Source organism: Periophthalmus magnuspinnatus, chromosome 10 (genome assembly GCF_009829125.3).
Source record: "Periophthalmus magnuspinnatus isolate fPerMag1 chromosome 10, fPerMag1.2.pri, whole genome shotgun sequence".
NCBI classification, from domain to species: domain Eukaryota; kingdom Metazoa; phylum Chordata; class Actinopteri; order Gobiiformes; family Gobiidae; genus Periophthalmus; species Periophthalmus magnuspinnatus.
Window position 1 is genome coordinate 30869995 of NC_047135.1, and position 21509 is coordinate 30891503.

The 21509-nt window shown below is 39.4% G+C and overlaps 1 protein-coding gene across 1 annotated transcript in view; it reads left to right on the top strand.

Moving 5' to 3' along the window:
• slit3 (slit homolog 3 (Drosophila)) overlaps window positions 1–21509 on the top strand; it is a 199544-nt gene that overhangs the window by 16641 nt on the left and 161394 nt on the right. Inside the window, exons 3-4 of the mRNA XM_033974025.2 lie at window positions 3159–3230; window positions 6797–6868. Of these exons, the coding sequence (XP_033829916.1) occupies window positions 3159–3230; window positions 6797–6868 (144 nt within the window). The remainder of the gene's footprint in view (window positions 1–3158; window positions 3231–6796; window positions 6869–21509) is intronic.

A 21509-nucleotide genomic window follows, 5' to 3' on the forward strand; every position in this document is an offset into this window, starting at 1 on the left:
TTGAGATTATTTTAGGTTACAGAGCCAAAACCGCACGGCAAGATTGACCACTTGTTGTTTCAAGGCAAAAATCATTTTCAGAAAGTGACTTGTTGATTGCAGACTAAACAAAATGGCTGCCAGGGCCCGGGCTAGGATTCTGCCGCATTAGCACCGCATTCACCTTTTACACCTCCTGATGTTACACCGGCCTGGCTTGTCAGATCTGACTTGGGTCCGTAGTTTTCAGATGTCCGCTCTGACTCTAAGGGCTCTCCTGTGTGCACTCTGCTGTGTGTGCATGAACCGTAATCACTATAATCACTGTTGGCTGTACGCTGCGCCTCTCTCCATTTTAACCAGACCAGCAGATACAAAATATACCGAGCCAGCGCATGGAAAGAAAGCCAGACTTGTTTGAGAGTAGTTAAGCCCATGTTTCACAAAACATACGTAGTAACTGTAAAGAACAAACAGATTAACATTACGTTTTTTCTCACGCCATTGCACATATTGAAATTTTTTTAAGCAATACATACTTTTAAATAGCTTTACATCAAGGAACCACTCACCCTTTCACACACTCATAGGGGTGGGTTAAGTGTCTTGCCCAAGGACACAGCAACAGCGTTCACCTGTGGGAGCTGGACTGCAAATCGCAAACCTGTGGATCAGTAGGTTTGACCGCTCTACCAATGATGTTTTTTATGCTGAGAGCGAGATTCAAAATAAATGTCAACCTTCGAATCACTAACTGAGTTCAATAATAATCCACTTTCTTAAAATACAAGTGAAATATTTAACAGACTGTGAAAGCAAGGCTGTGCAATTAATACAATTTTAATCAAGATTGAGTCATTTCTTTTTTGTCTTATCTCCTAGCCGTAGTAGACGTAGTAGAGTGGCTGAAGTTACAGAATTTTCAGTGTAATGTGATACTAGAGCTTAAGTATTTTGAGCTGCCATAACCTTTACTTGAGTACAGCTTTGGAGTACTTCTTCCTTCCTTTCACGGGAATGATCAGGCACGGCATTCCTGGTGTTTCATGTGGTTGCTGATAAACGACTGTGACATTTCCCTGCGTTAAATCTCTACACTAAAACTGGCTCGAGAAACAAAGTGGCTCGCCTGGGAAAGTCGTAGACACATTTATGTACACTAAATGTTGAAAAATGCACATCCCGCGGGAAACAGGGAAGCCCTTCATAGGAAAACCCTAGTTCTCACCACCAACTTGAACAAGAAAAATGTAGAAAAACATTTCACATTTGACACTTCTTGGCAGTCTAGTACCAAATTGTATCTATCATCAATCAGCTGTGGCCCAAAAGAATTCATCAATATAAAATGAATTCATATTTCATTCTTTGTATTTGTAATAGCAACAATTTTGAATTTTTACATTTTCAACCTACATTCATAATGTAAGAATTGGCATGCTAATAAATTCCACATTATGCTGTGATTGCAACATTGAGCGGTTTGAAATCTGAATCATATTGTGTCAAATATAATCTAGTGCAAGCTGTCCTCCAGGCTATGTTCAAATTGTGTAATCCCATACTAATTTAAAAATACATAAAACTGTTTTTGATAATGTCCCTTTGGCTTCATGGGAGATGAATGTGTTTTCTCTTATTTTATGTCAACTACGAGTAAAGTTAATACAGACTGAAGTGTTTTCTTACTAAAACACAGCCCTGAGCATGCAAGGTTAGCTCAGAGGTAGTGATATCATTGTGACTTTTTAAAATCACTCTTTTTAAAATGTTGAGGGAATTATTAGCTTCAACACGCCCCGTGCTAGAAATCAACATCTTTGTCTATGACTAATGGCTGATATAAAAGCAATACCTCATCTGTACTACATGCCAGTGTTGACTGCATTCTCCATGTGTTTGGCTCTGCGTCTTTAACCTTCTCGTTCCATAAATCAGCACGCTCTTGATCCCTCGTTTTAGTCGTATAAATGTTGATAGTCAAAGTCCTGACTTAGCCCGATCTGGCATTTTAAATATATATTTTTGTAAACTGATGTGTGTGGAGCATATACAGAACTGTGATGGGTAATATGGGCAATATTCATCTGTTGATGAATGTTTGGAAGTCACTACGTTGTTATACTTAGTCATGTTTATGTTAGAAGAGTGAACTCATATATGAGATGTTGCAATATGATCCATACAGCAAATGTAGGTTAGAAAAAACTGTCAAATGCCATAACATTTCAGAAGTAGCTTTGTATGTCCAGACAGACTGCAGTGTAATGCGTCAAAGCACATCATAACCAAACATTATCTCTTGAACGCTCATATCTAATGAATTAACATTTGGCCCTGTGTAGTTTGGTCTCCATGCTCACGCAATCATTTTTCATCTTAAACTAACATCTGTGTTTCTTTATAGTGTGATCTCTTTTACCATATTTTAGCTGTGGAAATATAGTTACAGTACTTAGATGCAACTATTACATAACTGTTATTACTAACTATTCATATATATTTGCTGGGTTTGTCATTGGGGTTAAAATATAAGTTGTAAATGTCATACTTGACCATATAAAAACACAGAAATACTTAAAAATAATGAAAATTTTATACCTTTAAAATATCTCCTTACTTTCCTCTGCTCGTAAGATGTCACTCCTAACATCCTCAGACAGTATAACATAAACAAAGGCATTTGCCAAAACACTAGCTCTTCGTCTGTCTCCTGTCCCATCTGGAAAACCTTAGATTCCACCCATAACATGACAAGACATATAATACACAAGTACAATAAGCATTACATTGTGAACTCTGTTACTAAGCCAGTATAAAGATAACAAGTCAATATTCTCAGAAAATTTGAACGAGGGATGGGTCTTCTGCTGTTTGTTTTGGATGTGTATATAGTGACATTCATGAAATTCTGCAACCCGGTGCTCCACGCCAGAAACATCTCCCCGCACACTCGGCTTGTTTATGAATCCATCCTTTAGGAAACTGTCTCGCTCAATGTTTGAAATGTGTCTATATCCTTTTGGCAGGCGACGCAATGCCGGAAAAATCGATTTGTCAGATTTTGATTCAGTCTTTTCCATATCCCCTCAATGTACCTTTACTGACACAAAAGTATTTCTTATTACGCTCAACTTGTTTTCTGATCTATTTTACTTTCTTGTTTGTTTTGGATTCAGTCACCTGGAGGACAACCAAATGAGTGTTATCGAAAGAGGAGCCTTCCAAGATCTCAGACTTCTGGAGAGACTGTAAGTATACTTTAACGTAACATATTTTTCCATGTGCCATTCGAATTTCACCATTTGGAGACAATAAAAAGATCATCGCATCTTATCCATTAAATACTATATACTATGGTACTTTGTAGTAAAAGCCGAAGTTAAATCTATCAACTGGACAAAATGTTGTAGGAGTGAAGACGCTTCGCTGATCATCCAAGTTCAGTTCTGCTGATGGACACCGCCTTATATCTGTCTGAAGGGATGTAGCCCCTCCTTCACATCTTCAATCCTACAACGTTTTGTCCAGTTGATCCTGTAGATTTAACTTCGGCTTTTACTATGGATCAGACCTGGACGACTGAGGGATTACACAGATATGGTACTTTGTATAAAATCAAAGCTTGGATAAACAGACGCCTGCAGCTGATCGGTAGCTCGATAATTTGAAGTGAAGACCTGGTAGGAATGTAGAATTTGTAATTGATTCTTTAATAAAATGAGTTAAATTCAGTAATATTTCAATTGCACTGAAGTTAGTTAGAGAGTATTAAACGTTTACATGTATATTTTTTGTTGTATATTTGAGTTGGCAATAAGGATTTCCTAATGGCCTTTAAAGAATTCAACATGCCAATCAAAAAATACATAAATAATATTGTAAACTTAATGTGTAAAATAAGCAGTCCTCTCCCTGTGTCATGGTACTGACAGGATATACTAACCCACATTTTACCTGAACGCTCTGCACTTCACACCAGCCCTCAGAATCTGGTGGGTGCCTCCTCCTCTTTGGGCCTATGTGTTGTATGAGCTCACAGTTAGGCTTCAGTCAACACAGAGAAGTGTCAGCATGCACACAGTATCCTACAACACACACACATATGCACACACACACACACAGTCAGTGCTAAACATAGAATAAGCATGTGTACCTTTTCATTCCAATCTTTCAGTGCAATTTTGTATTACGTGTAATTGCAAGCTAAATATGTATGCTGAGTTTATGCTAAATAAAAAAAAAACAAAAAACATTTAGCTGTCAAAGAAGACTAGACAGACCTTTTTATGTTTACCCATGTCAATAATGATGCTTTTTAAGAGCCCTCAAACACGTCATGTCTGAATTTCTACCACTACATAAAGAGTAAACTGTTTGTCTAGTACATCCTGAACATAAGTTAGTAGTAATATACCCATTTATAATGCCCATACTAGAGTAATCTTAGTTACCTCTACTTGAATACTCTGGCTACTCCTCCTCATTTTAGCAGTGACAAAAAAAATACAGGATTTATGAACTTTTTTAATTGCTCCATAAAGTTTTCCCAACACTGCAGTGCCAACAGAGTGTAGCAGCTCGAGCACATGTCCACACAGCTTTAAGTGTGTCCTGAACATTCTCTTTGTCTTTTCTAATGTGAATGGGGAAAACTTGATGGGGCTTTAAAGCGATGATGCGGCTTCTTGTAGTCTGCCTTGTAATCTGCTTCAGTCCAGTGAAAGTTGTCCCTTCAGGGCACCAGCATGTGTATGTTGTAGAGATCCCACATCAGATAGCACAACCTGAAAGACGATGGGCCACTTTTATGTGAAATTCCTCTTCCTTGCTTATGTCAACCGAGGTCATGGGTCAAAAGAGTAAGGGAACTACTACTAATGCTGCTTACTAGTCTGATAATAACCCTTACCAAGTACTTTTAGGTGTTTCTCTTTGCGATAGTGAAACGTTTCTAAAATGCTTAGCTGATGTAGCGTCTAATGTCTTGGCTGCTGGGGTCAAAGGTCGCAGGGTGATAGGCTCCGGTGCTGAGTCTGCGTGATTTATGGTGCTACTATGTGAAAAAATACCCTGCTTAAGTAGCCGTCCACTGAGGAGAGAACGTATACGTCAAAACATGAGTTATAAACAGCTATTTCGCGCATGGATCATATGTCTGCCTGATTTCTGCACCCATTTCATTAGTTTCAACATTTTAAAACATAATTTGGCCTTTGCAGCAGCGCTTTCCAAAAAGACCATCTAAATTATTATTTTAAGACACACCGAGGATTTGCCTTTGTGCTCAAGTGACTCATTCTAGTAATATTAGCCCATCCCGCCTTTAAACACTTAGGTTTTATTAAAGGGTCAATCATTTTCACTGGTGCATATGAATTTAACACACAGGAGTGAAAGTCCGGTTCTGATTATCATTATCAGCGGAGTGAAAAGATGGGTGTCTGTGTCTTCTCTGGCTCTGATTTTACTCTGTGACCCATGACCTTTTGCCCTCCTTAGCATCATTTGTTCCCTTATGAGTCATATGTTTTAGCTTTAGTAGTTTGATAAGGATTACGCCTACACACTTGTTCTCCTCTGTTCTATTAGAAAATTATTAGTTATATAGCTCCAGATTTCTGCCTTTTTTCACGCTTTGCATCCCCAAAAAACATAGAAATCACTGGCGTTCTCTGGACAATACTGAATAATTGTCAAATCCAACGTTTGAACCATCTTTTTTATCCACACTGAAATAATGTAAAATGAAATACCGACCAAGCGCACTGAATTTCCTTAGTTTATTATTTAGTTTATTTGTTATTAAGAGCTTTGAGTGGTGTATTCCCCTGCATCAGCACATCTGGTCGTTTAGGGAGGATAGGAAACCTTAGACCGTCTCCCGTCTTTAAGCAAAGGTCAGAGCCGTGCGGTGATAAGTTGCTTTTTAGTGCTTACATCGCGGTGCCCCCCTCGCTGTCACATCAGATGCACCAACGCGGCGTGATAACCTGCGGGTCACAATCACAGCCTTTCCCATGAGTTTGACCTTTGACTCCATAACCTGCTGAACTTTGATGCTCTGTCAGCAGATATAGTGGAAACAGGACTGATTCAGGTGCGCTGCCTGTCTCTGATCTTAATTACCACTATGTCCATGTCCACACTAATGAGTTTTCAATGTAAGGATGAAATTGTTGGGTTTTGTTTATGCATTCTCCACAGAATTCTCCACAGAGCCTGAATTGACATAAAATTAAGAATCAAGTGGCCCACCAGAATGTTTATTTCTGTTCAAATTTTCCAAAACGTTCATATTCTTTGGTGAATAATACATCATTTGGTAAGTATAGACACATTTAAAGTAGTTAGACCTGGTTTTTTCCATGTAGTTGAGAAAAAAACAACAATTTTATCCCAGTTCAGATATAAACGCAGCTCGTGGAATCAAAATTTGACTAATCTAACCACCTAAATCATCTGACAATCAGGAAGTACATTTTTAACATGCTAGTGGTTTTTAGCTTTACTATGATGGAAGAAGTTGGCTTAAACACTTATAAATTCATAGCGGTGAATAATTACGATGCTAGGATTTGTTAAATAAGTACAGAATACCTTTTGAAAGCTGCTAACAGGTTCTGTTTTTCACGTTTTTAAGACCAGATCAGATACAGGGTCTTTAAAACTTGAATTACATAATATTCAGTGATAATGGCCATTGCACAGACAGACATCTGGGCCTGGTTTTAAAACGATGAAGCCTGTATTACACTTCCTATATCCGTACCTGCATCCATTTTGTTCTGTCCTGACCCTGTCTCCCTCTCCACAGTCGGCTGAACAGAAACCGCCTTCAGTTCCTCCCAGAGCTGCTCTTCCAGTCCAACCCCAAACTGGGCCGGCTGTGAGTACCATACGGCATACTTCCTCATCCCTCTTTACGTCTATTCCTCTTTCTCTTCCTCCTCGTTTGATGTCTGTTATGTGATCTCACGGCAAAACACAGCCGCAGTGTGGTTGAGGGTTCAAATCCCGCACCGCCTGACACCGTCGCTCTGTGCTGCTGTTTAAGGTGTATGGTTTTTGAATGGTCAATGTGTGCCTGGAGTGAGTGTTTTACTTGGACCGCTGTGGAATTTTTATACGGGAATATTGAGATTTCCCATAGTATTCCGGGTGTATGCGGAGGTCACAGCGATGCAGTCTTGCAGCTGATGAGTCGTTTTCATTTGACATTCCCACACGTCCCCCCCTCTTTTTCTTATTTGGCCCCACATGACCATACAGCCTTTCTGCTTTCTCTCCCCGTGGCTATTTCTCTGTCTACACTCCCGTTTTTGATTCCAGCTTTTGTGTTTTGGGATCCTCGGAGAGTCTTTGTCAGGTTGGGTTCAAGGGTGACACACCTTCTGGACTTTATGGCTGTTTACTTTGGGCAGCCCATAAGAACAGCACAATGTGGAACTGAGAGTGTGTTCTTGTTTTATTGCTCTGGCCCCAAAGTGTCAGTGTGAGGACCAAAATGGAGGTCACACTAAAGTTAGCACAGAGGTTATGTCTGTGTGCACTCTGACCACACTAAACAATCACTATTTCTCTGGAAAAGGTATTTTTGTAATATATTTTAAGTAGATTGTATTTCGTCACCTCTGCATGTCTTCAATTGTTATTTTAGAGTGAACAATAGATATAGATTTTGCCTACCTCTGAAAGCTGTTGTTGTGTCCTCCGGCAAGACATTTTATGAATGTGCAAGATAAAATTTAACAAAATAACTGTGTCTGTTTTGGGATTGTCAAAAGTAATGATACACAGATTATTGTTTAAGAGTTTTTTTTCTGAAGACCACATGGGATATTAAAGCAGCTACTGTTATTTTGTCTCTGTACCAATAAAAAAAACTCTTTGTTTAGACAATGAAATATGATTATAAAAAACGTAATAGTACTTTCTTTTATATGACCGTGTGGTGTCATATCTATGTAATCCCTCAGTCCCAGGTAGGTGATCTGTGTACTCGTCTATGTGGTGTTCTAGTGTAGGCTTATGCGGTCTATGTGGTCTTATAGTGTAGGCTTATGTGTATAGTTCTGATACAGCTCAAGATCATTCTAAAGCTATACAGGAAACGTTCATTTCCGTCCTGTGAATTTGACTTTTTTAGTATCGATACCTGCTCAAATTACTATCTAGATTCAATACTAGTTTTAATATTGATTAGTATCTGTTTTTTTATACTTAAGACAACCTTAGTCTGCAGTATTGAGTATCAAGCTTTTTCCTTAAAATACAAATTGAGTTTGAAATTTCAGCATAACTGACAACACTATTCTGTTCATTTGTAAGGTTTGGCAACTACTACAACTTCCTACCTCTTTTTTATAAGAACATGAAACCATTTTAGTCGACAGTAGTGATATTATTTCAAGACGCGTACTGCTCTCCAAGGACCATTTTCACTATTATACAGTAACATTCATTTTATCAGGGAAATCGGGAATAGACTGTTGGAGTAATAATAGTGGCCCATGAGCATAAATCAGCCTGTAATTTTGGTGCCACTCTCTTATTGTGAAAAGCCACAGAAAGATGAAATCTGCTCCACAGTGGGGTGCAGAGAGGAGGCGCGGAGGTCAGAAATGGAGGTCAGATCTGGTGTTTCATATGTTTGCGGTGATGTGAGATGTATGACCGACGACGGCTAACTCAGCTGTTATGGCTATGAGCAAATTGTCTTGTACATTTAGTGCAGCTCTCAGGATCTCACACGCAGTCAAAACTCTGGGGTGGAAAGGAACACACATGGAGAAATTATATAGACATAAATGTAACAGCTATGGCTTAGTTTTTATAGGTTTGTTGTTTCCTAAGCAATTTTAGAGCTGGAGTGTTCGGCAAAATTCACTGTCCTGCTTGTGGCTGTTTTATTTGTTGTAGCAGTTACATTGATGCAGCATATAGAAAAATGAATGCATAGACGTAGTTTAAATATACAAAAAAGCGTTGAAGGTGACAGTGCCTTCGGTGGTTGAGCTGCACATCAAAGGTTGACAGTTGTGTCCGTGCAATCAAAGCAAAAATGTTAAGTGCTTGCTGTTGCATTATCATCAATCCTGCTATTACCAAAGTCAAATTAGCGGTCAGTCAGATCCAAAGGCATTGCCCTGAGCAAGAGATCGGTTTTAGTTCATGGGTCCTTACTACACATGTAAACCCATCTGTTTCAAATTAAAAAAAAAAGAAAGTTCAGGGTCTTTTTGATGTAATTAGAATTTGACAACATTTTGAAAGTTTGCGTTTTGGACACTTAGCACCCGCTCTTTCTGCTGCACCGCAATGAAAACATGGCTTATTACAGTACTCAGCTTACTGTCCTCTCAAACCTCTAATTGTTCTTGATAGTTTATATTTATCACCGGCTTCAGTATAGATCCCAATAGACAACTCCTTTTGAGAATGGAAAGGCTCAACTTGTTCCAAACTTAACATTATAAATCTCGTGTTCTTTATATCCCCTGTTTGCCATCAGCACAAACTAAATTACAGTGTCTGGAGTTTCCTGCTGCTTTCCTTGTGTTTTTGTACTACTTTTTTATGTTTTCTCCCTAATTTTGTGTTTCTACCCAATGCATGGCTTGCTTTTCTCTGCAAATGAAGGAATTGCGTAGACAAGGCAGTGGGGTATTCTGATGGGCCATAATCGCAGCAGGAGGGTAAGATGGAGGAGACAGGGGGTTTTGCTGGTGGCTTTTTTGGTTTGGGGTTCGTAACCTTCTCTTCTGTCAACCTTGGTTAGGTATTAAATGATGGTAGTGCGATAGGAATTACCTCTTAACCCTCCTATTAAAGCGCTGCGGTCTGAGGTTTGGAGAGGGGAGAAGCTGGACCACGTTCTGGGGGGAAAACCAGGCACAGATTGGGCTGATTTAGACCCAGTGACTGTGGGAGATGAGGGCAAGAGGTATCAAAACGGATAACAGTTCTTACCAGATCTTGCTGTGATCAAAAAGCATCTAGTTTGAACTATTAAACTTTATAATTAGGAATGTACTAATGCTATTCGAATGCTCATCTAATTTTGAAATAGAAAGACAACATTGCTGCAGACATTTGGGTCAGATGAATGTTTGTTGTATAAGACTCAAGACCATGGATTTCTAAACCATGATTCACCCCCTAAATCTGCTCCAATGCAAATCACATCTGGTCTCCCATTATAATCACATTTGACTTTTGCTAACAAATGTTGACAAAAAAATCATGAACATTATTAAAATGTGTTTATTGATACATAAATCTCTGATACCGCGAAAACTGAAGATGAAAAATAGAGTTTGTGAATTTCTAATTGAGAAGTTAGAAACTGCTGACAAAGATAGATTGTTTTTGGGGAGGTCAGAAGGGTGGATGAATGTCCTGTCACGGACTGGTAGAATGATAGGACTTTTGTGGGCTCTGGAGGCGGAGGTGCTCAGCGGGGGGCTGGTCAAACATAGATACTGGAGGTGAGGGAGATGGATGGACCAGTGAAGTTTGTGGGTTTGGGGTTTGAGGTCGTGTAACTTTTACAAACACACAGCAGCTTCTTAAAGTCCATTTGATTTGTGACTTAAAAAGCGCCATTCTTAATCCCGCTCACTTGGAAGCTAACCGGTAGCCACTAGCGCCGCCGAACACCACAGTCTATCAGGAGGTTTGTTTTGCTAAGTGGCTCGTCTAAAAATCGCAACGTAAGAAGTTTTTCACGATTTATGCTTGTTGGACGTTCTCGTGTCTGTTGCGTGCACACATCCGCCATCTTTGCTTTATTGCCAGGTCGTCATGAAGCATCTTCGTCCCATTATAGGCTCTCAGGTTACAGCTGATTGGTTTGCAGTGCGAGGAAGATGACAAATGAGAGCTACATCAGAGTGGAGAGATATTTCCTGCTAACCGCTGGAGCTCTGCAGGGGCCTCTACTGATAAATATTACATAACGGAGGAGGAAGAATCGGACCAACGTACAACATTTATGAACCCACTGAATAAAAACACTGTGACGCTGCTGGAGAAGAGGTGACTTTGCAATATGTCTCACAGATGTTAGTGGCCCCCAAGCTTCACGTGTGGCTGGAGATTTGTATTAGAAACTTTAAACAAATTATGAAAACCATAGGGGTGTGAGTTGGGGTGTACACCTAATTTTGTGAACACAGCTGGATCATATGCAAATTCCAATCTGGGATCATAATCAGCCAGTCTAAAGAATTACCCCTTATCCTTGTTGCAGAAAGAGAAATATTGACCGCTGTGCCACCAGTCATCCCCTACCCTCAACGCTAACTTGGTCATCATGCTAATTCTTGCTTCAATCCAAACAAATAATTACTTGGGGCCCATAGTGTTTTAAGTCAACTTTCCCAACGGAGAAACTAAATACCGGATCTGAAGCTAATTGAATAAACATATCCAATTACATAATGCTATTTGCAACACTTGAACAGTTTTGGACTGGTGTACAGCTAGTAAAACTGCAAGGGACAATTACAACTGAATAAGGACCAACTACACAACCAGCAACCAACAATAAATCCAAACAGTGCACGGTCAGTGTTGTTTCTAATACGTCTGACTTTACCACTCTCACCCACGTTAATTCGAAATAAAAGTTAGTCACAACTCCCTTACTTCTTCAACTAAACCTATTTGGTCACATTACTAGTTGGGACAGACAGAGACTTTGTTTTATTGGTCTGTGTTTTGGAAAAATAAAAAGAATGATGACTTGCCACTTTTAGCCCCTTTCATCTGCATCCTATTCTTAACTCTGCTGCCGTGCTCCGTCGCTGCCCTCACCACATCCCATAAATGGGTCTCAGCAGGGACGTTCTGCCCATTAACTCCAGCCTAAAAGGGTTTTGTAAGCTTAATGGAAAGACAAGCAAGTTTGTGTCTACAGGGGCGCAGGTGAGGGATTTCTCTGAGTTTTGAGTGGTAAAAATATCTGCCACTGCTACCATGTTCTAAAAAAGTACATAAGTAAACACGTATGGCATCAAGGGAGCGAAGCAGCTTGAAGAGGAAAAAATTAAGCATATACGTTATTTATACAATCTTCTTTGAGACATAGAGGAAGTGTAAAATTCTGTCCAGTAATGATGGGAAACGTTTTGCCTATCATTTGAACTCTTTATTTCGTTACTGTTCAACCTACTGGAGATATGGCTATTAAAATTTAACCACCACCCGGAATAAAACTGACATGACACGCATATCTGCTGTGGTGACCCAGAAAAAAACAAAAAACTAAAGATAAGAAGGCATGTACAGGGACAACTTGAAATGCATTTTACATATAAAAAACTATATATAGTGAGTTGAGTAAAAGTTTCAAGTTACTTTCTACCTCTGGCCAATAAACAAGTCACTTAACCTCGAAATGTATAGGACCAATGAGTAATAGTGTGGCTTAAACCCCCTTTGCCCTCAATAGTAACTTAAACATGACTGCGTTAATGAAAAAAGGGAGAAAAGGAGAAAAGAATGAATTTGGATATTGGGCTGGATGTGGAGAGCAGAGGGTCATTTGAGATGTCTTTTCCTCCTAATTAAGTTAATGGAGAAAGACGAGGAGTTTGCCTTTAATCTTGTCTAATTGTCCATTTAGAGGCGACTGCCATAGTTTACCTGCTGGAATGTTATGGTTAGTGTTACAGGAAGTGGGAGCGTTCTGCCCGGCCACTGATTGGCTGCAGAACAGTCCGTCTTATCTTTGTCCGTTATTAGTACCTTTTTTCAATCATTGACATACTTGTGATGCATTTTTGCTAAACACAAACAGAGCCAATAGCTTCCATGTTTGTGCAGCTTGTCAGGAATGGTTACATTGTTTTCTTGTCACCAGGCTCCAGGCTTTTTGTTTGCTTTTCACGCCATTGGAATCTGGCAAGGAACAAATTCATGTCTTACATACAAATACACAGAAGTAAGCACATCTCTCTCTCTTTCTCACTCCCTTTTTCACACGATAACTCCTGCTGATTTAGTACCACGGACTTTGCATGTATATTCAAAACTGTACAACGTTTCAAATAAAGATTGTGCCTCTCTCTCCGTGATTCTAGATGTTTTCTGTATCCAATAGATACAATGGGATAGTTAATAATTATAGATTTGTTTAGACTTTGTTTTCTTTTAGGGTAAATTTGTCTGAACTGGTGAAGAGCACTGCAGCATTCAGTGTCCACCATTTTGGGCAGGATTGTCTAATTATCATATATAGCATTTTCTTTAGATTAGCTTTAGTTTGGTCTTTATTTAAAGGGACAGTGTACAGAGACATTAAGCTCATCAAACAGAGATGTTCCACACCAGATTATAGTTAAATACCTAGTTTCCATCTGTAGTCCCTGATTTACATTAAATTATAAAATGCAATTACTTTCAGTCAACAATAAGAGCAATTCACACCGTCCACTCTCTGGCTCACACCAATTTACACAGTATTACACGTTACTAAAGTAAAGCATTAGGTATGTATAAAATCATGAGTATCACCTTATAAAATACACATTTACCCACCATTTCCACCTTGAACCTGATTTACAGTCTACTTAATCTGTGTAATCTTTCATTCATGTGTTGTATTGATTTAACCACTGCATTAACATGAGCTTCTCCCCTGAGTCTGAAGGTGACCAACATTACTACATCTCCAGATTTAATAGGGTGGTATAGATCCCCATAATTGAGCTGCACCACAGGGCTTATCCTACTGTACCAGCCCCTTCCTAGTGCTGGAAAAAAAACAAAGGAAAGATGGATAGCTTTACATGGCTAGGTCAGCTGGATGAACAGGCGCTTACTGGGTCCCTTGACAGAGCTGCACCACAGAGCCCATGTTGGTTTCTATTTGAACTGAAGCTTAAGGAAAGAAAAACTTGGGGACCAAACTGGTGAGCCTCTAAAATAAGGCAGCTCTCAGCGGCTTTTGCGAGTGTGTATTTCCCACAGGCCAGACTGCAGAGCCGCTCGGTCCCAGGACATATTTAGATAAGTACACAGTGTGGAGATACATGAAAACCAAAGCTAGAGCGAATGAGGAAAAAGATAAAGGGAAGAAAAACGATGAAACACATGAACAAAATATGAATACAAATCACACTGGTTTCGTGAGATAGTTTTATGAGCTCCCACGATGTTTAAATGTGTGGCAGCCGACTGTCTTGACTTGTGGGTGACAATAATATCATAGTATTGAGCGTGGCCACATTTGAACAATAAGCATATCTATAATCCTTAAGTATAAATCAAATTCTTGTATATACAACTCATTTTGTTTTTTCCTTGTGCTAGCCGGTTTTGCCCAGTAAAACATAATAGAGCTTGTGAATGCTAATGCGTGTTCAGCTGTGCACGGTACAATGCTTTTAAAATCCACAGCACTGACACCTTTCCCATTCGCTGTGCTACTTCTTACAGCTTACCAGCGCACTAGCTCGCCGTGGGGTTGCAGCCTGTGAAAAGTTCGTGGGAGGCTGGGGGCTTGTAGTTTTTTTATACTGTATAAAGTATTTTTATATGTTTGCAGTGAAATAGCACAGAGGCTGCATGTGGTAGTAATTTAGCCGCACAAATGAAGGTGAAGGCGAAGTAGCCGTGTTGCATTCAAGAACATTTCCCTTGACCTGTTTATTTTCAGCACTAATAGCAGTGTGTGCTTTGTATGTTGTCTACCCAAGACTTAACGGAGACAGACTGATTGAGCATAATGTGCATGGATTTGTCTACAGTAGTGCAGTCATTCATGTCGAGGCAAGAGAAGCAAACTTTTCCCTTATTTACTTATGTTAATGGCCTCTATATGTGTCTGTGTATACAGACCAATGCACATCTAGATATCTGCAGATACTGACCTTATTCCACCCTGTACACTTTTTCCTCTAAATGCTCCAAACAGTTTTTTCTTTATAGTGGCACTTCCAGTTAAGCGAGAATCCCATTAATTTCATTCATTGGAGAATTTGAGAAAGGTTTCGCCTCAAAAATATGATATAAAGTGTGTAAAATGTTCAATGTTTGTGTGAGCAGGAGGTCAACACTGCTCCGTTTCTCTTGAGGTTTTAAAACGGCTCTGTAGTCCCTATATAACTTATTTACTGTCAAGATTGGCAGCCTCACGCTAAATATTACAACCCTAATGGCAATGGTGGTATTTTAACAGACCCACAGTGTGTAATCACAGTTTGGGTCTACACTGTGGCTGCACGATATATATCAGTATCAAAACGAACAGTTTGAGTTGCCATAATGATGTAATTGCAAAGACTTATTTCAATGATAAAATGCCCTCTGCAAAGAATAACATATATGTAATTTAGACTGTTGCAAACATTCTGAAATGCATAGGATTATTTTAGCAGTTTATATTTCAGTCTTCTCTCAAATATTGATGAAATATTGAGCATGGATTTGTTAGAATGTGCACTCTGATCTAGGCCTGTCCCTATATCGACTTATCATTCAGTATATAAAGCTGGGGCAATATATTTTGGGGCTCAATGTTTATCGTTTGCACATTTTCTTTACAATTTAGAGGTGAGATTTTTGTTATTTTTGATGTAACACGAAACGATTTGAGCTCCAGAGAGTTGAAAAAGTAATTTACATGGCTAATTATTGCTTCATTCTGCTATTTATTTCGTGCTCCTCAGGCCTTTTAATGTTGCTGTATCTAAACATTTGCTTACTGGGATAATCCTGCTTTATCGTTTTTGTGTCAGCGGCATGAAGTAGTTTCAATATTATCGTTTATCTCAGTAGAAATTTATATCGTGGTTTAAATTTTCTTTATCGTGACAGGCGTACTCTGAGCAGAATCATACTTTTTAAACATATCCTCAAATCTAATCGCGATTTTATTATTATTTTTGAAATCTTGCAGCCCTAGTTTACATGGAAGCACTAATCAAAAACACACCCTGCTTTTTGGGAAAAAAACTTGGGAGTGGAAATAAGAAGTTATGACGGTAGTGAATCAGTAGGTGAAAGTTGAGAAGGGACAGGTAAAGATGTCACTGATAAAACGTTTACTAATGATCTGAGTTATAGAGGCACTGACTTGCCATTTGCCCTGAGCGTGTGACAGTGTTGACGAGTGGGTTTCAGTAGTAAAAACACAATGGAACCGAATACGCATTACACTCCATCACTGACAGGGCTTCAACCGCTAAAGCTAACGTAATGCCTCTCATAATTATGATCATGTGTTTTAGATGGAAAAGACAGGCGCGCGCCACGGCCCTCAACTTTTAGCCTTGCAGTTCAATGTCAGGGTGCAATGTTTTTTGTTATACAGTTCTAGGCTACACATTGAAATAACTTCTGCTTTATGTCACACCTACGCAAGATCATTAAAAAATGTCACAGAAGTCCCTATTTAGTTACATACTGTTGTACTGTATATGGATACTGTACGGTGTTTTACTTCCTGTAATTTATCATACTCTGCATTGTCCAAACTTAATGGCCTTAATGTATGTGGTGAAGAATGGCAGCAGCAGTAACCAGATATACATATAACTGGGCTAATGGTGGGACCTGAGGGTGTCTTCCATCTCCTCCTGAGTTCTAGGAAGTTTTGTTTTGTGGTGTTTTACTGCACCATGTCAAGTGGACCTACACTGAAGCCACAGAGCAGCATGAGATGACATCATGACCAACTCAGTATCTGCTAAGGACCCCTTGTATATTTCACCATAAACTAAACCTGCTATTTGTCTTTTATTTTCAAAAACGTAAGGGATAATGTACGTTTTTAAATACTGAATGATCAGTGACTATAGTCAAACTGTCACTGGTACTTTTGCATTGTTATTTTGGATTAGAAAGCCAACTAATATTGAATTGTATTCTGTACTTGTTAAAAAACACTGAATGCCAAAACATTTTATTCGAGGAACAAATAAATGTTTAGCCAAAGGCAGTATGGAGTTGGTCAGTGGGTAAGGGTAATACTGAGTGCAGTGGGAGGTCTGCGTAGCTACTGCAGTATTTGTTGAGAGTTATTATGGCTACAGCGACCCGGCTGAAGCTGGCTAACATCAGGCACACGGCTCACACGTGTGGGAGTGTGTGTGAATGCATGTGTGTACCACTGTGATTTATTCTGTTTAAGTCGAGTCTGATTGTTACAAATGAAGCCAAACTCTTGTTATTGCACTGGTGCAATCAGAGGCGGACACAGTCAATACTGGCTCTGTCTGTGGTCATCAGCCACAGAAACATGTTGTTCTCCTCTGCACTCTCACAAACAAACATGGACCAATTCTGTCTCGCCTTCCATCTGTCTTCAGCAACACAAAGAACACTTACACTGCAATGAAATAGTAAACAAGGCCCAAAATAACTACAATGTAAGAACACATTCATTATTTTAGACCAAAGTAATTAACATCATTGAGGTGTAATTATGAAGGAATAGAATTATGTTTGATAAAAATAAGTTGGACACAGTAAATAAATGTGGCCATTGGAGGCTGCATAATGTAACTTCATGAAGGTCACTTCTGTTTTTTTTGTAGAAAAATGTAGGACCTCACTCAACACACTGGAAGCATTTTCTGGATGCAATTCCCAAAATAGCAAAGTGATTTGCTACATGCAACATTGTAAGTAATTCAGTTCATAACTACATGAAACTTCTGACAGTGATAAATAACAAAAGAGCTTGGTGCATTTGGCTAATAGTGGTGTCATTACGGTGCAACCATAAGATGGATCCTTTATCCTACCCAACTCAGCGCTCTGAGATATGAGTATGTAAATGTAATTGCAGTGACCCAAGTAGAAGAAGAGTTCCTGTTAGTTCCAACCAATCAATTCAAATTATGTTAAAGATGTTGTTAATAGAAACACTGGGAGCAATTAAATAGGTCTACTCCAGTGCTTGCAAAGGGTCATCAGCTACAGCCATAATAAGTCTGTCCTTTAACTCCATGATTTATGTGTTAAATAAAATATGTGAATACAGAAAAGCAGAAAAGTTACTTCATAACTGTTTTGTAGAATGTTCCTCACACCTAAATCAAAATAGTGACGGGCATTTCATGTATAGCTTTTTGTTTTGTGGACATAGGTTTATGTCATCACATCCTCATTGCAGGTCAGATTGATTGCGTCATGAGCACTGATGCAGATTTTTTATGTAAAAAGTTGACCTTTAAATTACTGCATATTTAACCTTTCTGTGACCCATAGTTAGGTCCATAATCAGGGATTCAACGGACCAGGCTGTTTTTATTACACAAGTGGCCATTACATTAACCCGACATACAGGGATTTCCCATTTTACATTTGAAGCTGGAGCAAAGCTTTGAATAAATCAGTGGTAATGATAACATATGCTACATCACACACTGTGGTACATATTGTGGCTTGTGTAAACTAGGAGATAATAAGAGCTACTTCAATACAACAGTAACAGTTAACAGTAAAAGTTGTTTTTATTCAAAATAGCTATGCAAAATCAGTGAAAGTGAATAACTTAGTGTATGACAGGGGCATTGACAGTGAAGGAGAAGAGATATGGAAGTGCAGGAGCGAGCAGGGAGCCAGAAAGTGCCACATGAATGAGTCTCTAAATACAGAGCACCGCAAAGCCACTTAAAAACCTGTGCAGATATTTTTATATGCACACAGAAATCCACTTTAACCCTGACTTCCAGACTCTGCTGTTGCGTAACGCCAGAGCCTCCACCTGTTACTTGGCGAAACTGCAGTAATGGGCTTGTATTTGTTATAGTTTAAAACGCATGTCAAACTGTGTCATATCAGGCCAAAGGATCTCCTTAGTTCAAGATCTGTTTAGGGCCCAAGCCCGTGCCTACCCAAATAAAGACATGTGCACTGGAAAAAGGGGTAATTTTGTTATAAAAGGAATGTAAAGATCATTTAGACGATGGAGGCAAATAGAGGAGGTTTATTTTGGGCTTGAGGAAGATAATTAAAGATCCTAAAAAGCCATGGCAGTTTGTGTATGTTGTTCAAATATGGACGTACAAACATGAGGGGTTATCTTGTTTAACTTTGAATTTTTCTCACGACATAGGCTTCACTACAGTGTTGTATATGGTGTATGTAAGTGTGCGTATGGAAACCTAATATTACCACGAAACAAGCTGAAGAAGTGTGGCAGAAAAGTGCATCTTTATGTTCAAACAAAAAACAGGAACCCATAATAAAATTCTCATTCCCTTTCATTTTTCCATGTCTCCCATTTCACTTTACATTACAAAGCAGCAGATGTACAGTAAACATATGCGACGGCTCAGTGTGCTTTGTTTAAGTTAAACTGTTACTTTGCACTTTCATGTGGTCACCGGTGCACAGTATGCTTCAGAAATTCTGTGTGTAAAACTTAAGACGCATGGCTGGTTTCATTACTGCTACTTTTAAACACCACCTAAATGCCTCATTTTGAGCATGTTTTTTCTAGTAGTGTCTTTGTACTACCATGTAGGAGCAAGTGTCCGTGGGGAGGGAGACCTGGTCATTTTTGCTTACACTGCTGTCTGACTTAGAATAGAAATTTAGTTTTGTTGATGATGATTTTCCTTTCTGTATGTATCCACGCTGACAACATCATAAACATTAAACACTCACTCTAGCAAAGCCAGATGAAAGAGGCACATTCAGCAGTACATCGTACAGTAAAAGTGAGCTGGAAGTTGGCCCTGGGACAAGTCCAGCCTACACAACGCTGACAGGCTGGGTCTGCGGCTGCACTCACATTGTTCTCTGTAAACTTGTCCCAAACACTGGTCACTTTTACGAGTGCGACCTCACGCTCGCGGTCTGACCTCTGACCTCGTGTGTGCCTGAGCATGTCAATGGGAGTTTAGTGCCGCAGGCACATCACAGGGTACAGTAGGCTAGTGCTAATCCCCAGCTTTACCTCATAAAGACCACTCTTTTTTGAAACAATAGAGTGACATCACTTTTCCTTTCAGCTCATGTAGAAGATTGGGATTGTGTTTCATTACTCGCATTCTCATTTGTAGCTCTGAACTTGGGACATGGTGTCAAATACCTAAACTTTGTCCTAAAAGCTTTTTTTCAGTGCAGAAGCTATAAACAAACATGTCATCTTGTTTTAACTGTAATTATAGCATCACTGTGCAATTAGTGTCATTATGGAAATTCTAAACCATGTGGTATGATCCGGTGTTGAAAATGGTGTGACCGAAAAAGAGGTCACGAGGATTAAATTTACTCCATTTGAACGATTAACCACAAAATGTTAAACCCATGTCCAAGACCTCTGCAGCCTGTGATTACGTTGTTGATGTTATTATATTGTCCCAAAGGGAAATTTGTCCTCTGCATTTGACCCAAACTTCAGTGCCTGTCAGGAGCAGTTGGCACCACAATGCAGTGCCATCTCCAGACCTTGAGCTAGGCTTGGTCAGGGCTACCTTAGCTGGAATATTTTTATCTATTGTGCATACCGTTTACTTACAGTCATCTCATGTGCAAGTCTACTGTACATGTTTTTGCCACAGAACAGATTGCTTGCTGCCAGTCTAAACAGTAGTTCTGTGTTTGTTAAGCATGAAATAAACAGTAATTGAACCCTTCATTAAACCCTTTCAGTTGTTTTTGCGTAAATATCATCTCCCATGTGTTTGCACGGTATCTATTTAGTCTGGTTACAATAACTGGACAGTGCCGGAGGTATTTGGCCTGAGCAACAAAAGGACGAGGAATCTGTGTGAGAGAGAAAGACAAATAAATGGTGCCAGTGGGAGCCGATGATGATGATGGCAGAGGGGCGTTTGATGTGTGGAAAAGTTTGTCTCCACCACCGAACATCAATAAACACGCTCTGCTGTTTCCAGCTCTGGCACTGCAGAAATAAACTGTCGGGGCAGAAAAAATGAGACGCATAAGTTGAAGCCAGGAACAAGAACAAAAGGATGGACAGAGAATAGTTAACTTGCGTGCCGTAGTACAAGTATGGGTTCAATTTCAATGTCAAGCATCAAAATGCAAAAGTAAGGAACAAGTTGAGATTAACTAAAATGAGGAGTTGTTTTGTCTCCAGAGATGTTTCTGTTTTGCCTGGAATATTCTACAGTATAATTTTAAACTTGTCTATCTTGCATTTATTCAGTTACAGGTGTTCTTATTGCTCGAATATACATTGAAGACCTTGTAAACCTCTCCCACGGTCATTGTGCCCAGACCTGCACAGACTTTGTGTATTTCAGAGCAATATTGTCCATTCTTTTTGAAATCTACCCTGCTGGAAGCCCAAATATTTGTTTTAGACTGATGTAGATACCTACATGCTAAAATAGACAGCAAAAGAGAGTGTATAACAGCTAGAAACACATGGCGCAGAGCAAATAATCTGGTTAGGTGTTGTAAATGTCTGGGAAGAACAGATTGTGCTGCATCTGGAGGAAATGACTTACGAGACACAGACAAGACGACTCAGAGAGATCAAGAGCCAAAGGGGGCAAGTGCAAATAAATGCCAGCAACATTAAGCAGGGACGAGAGGGT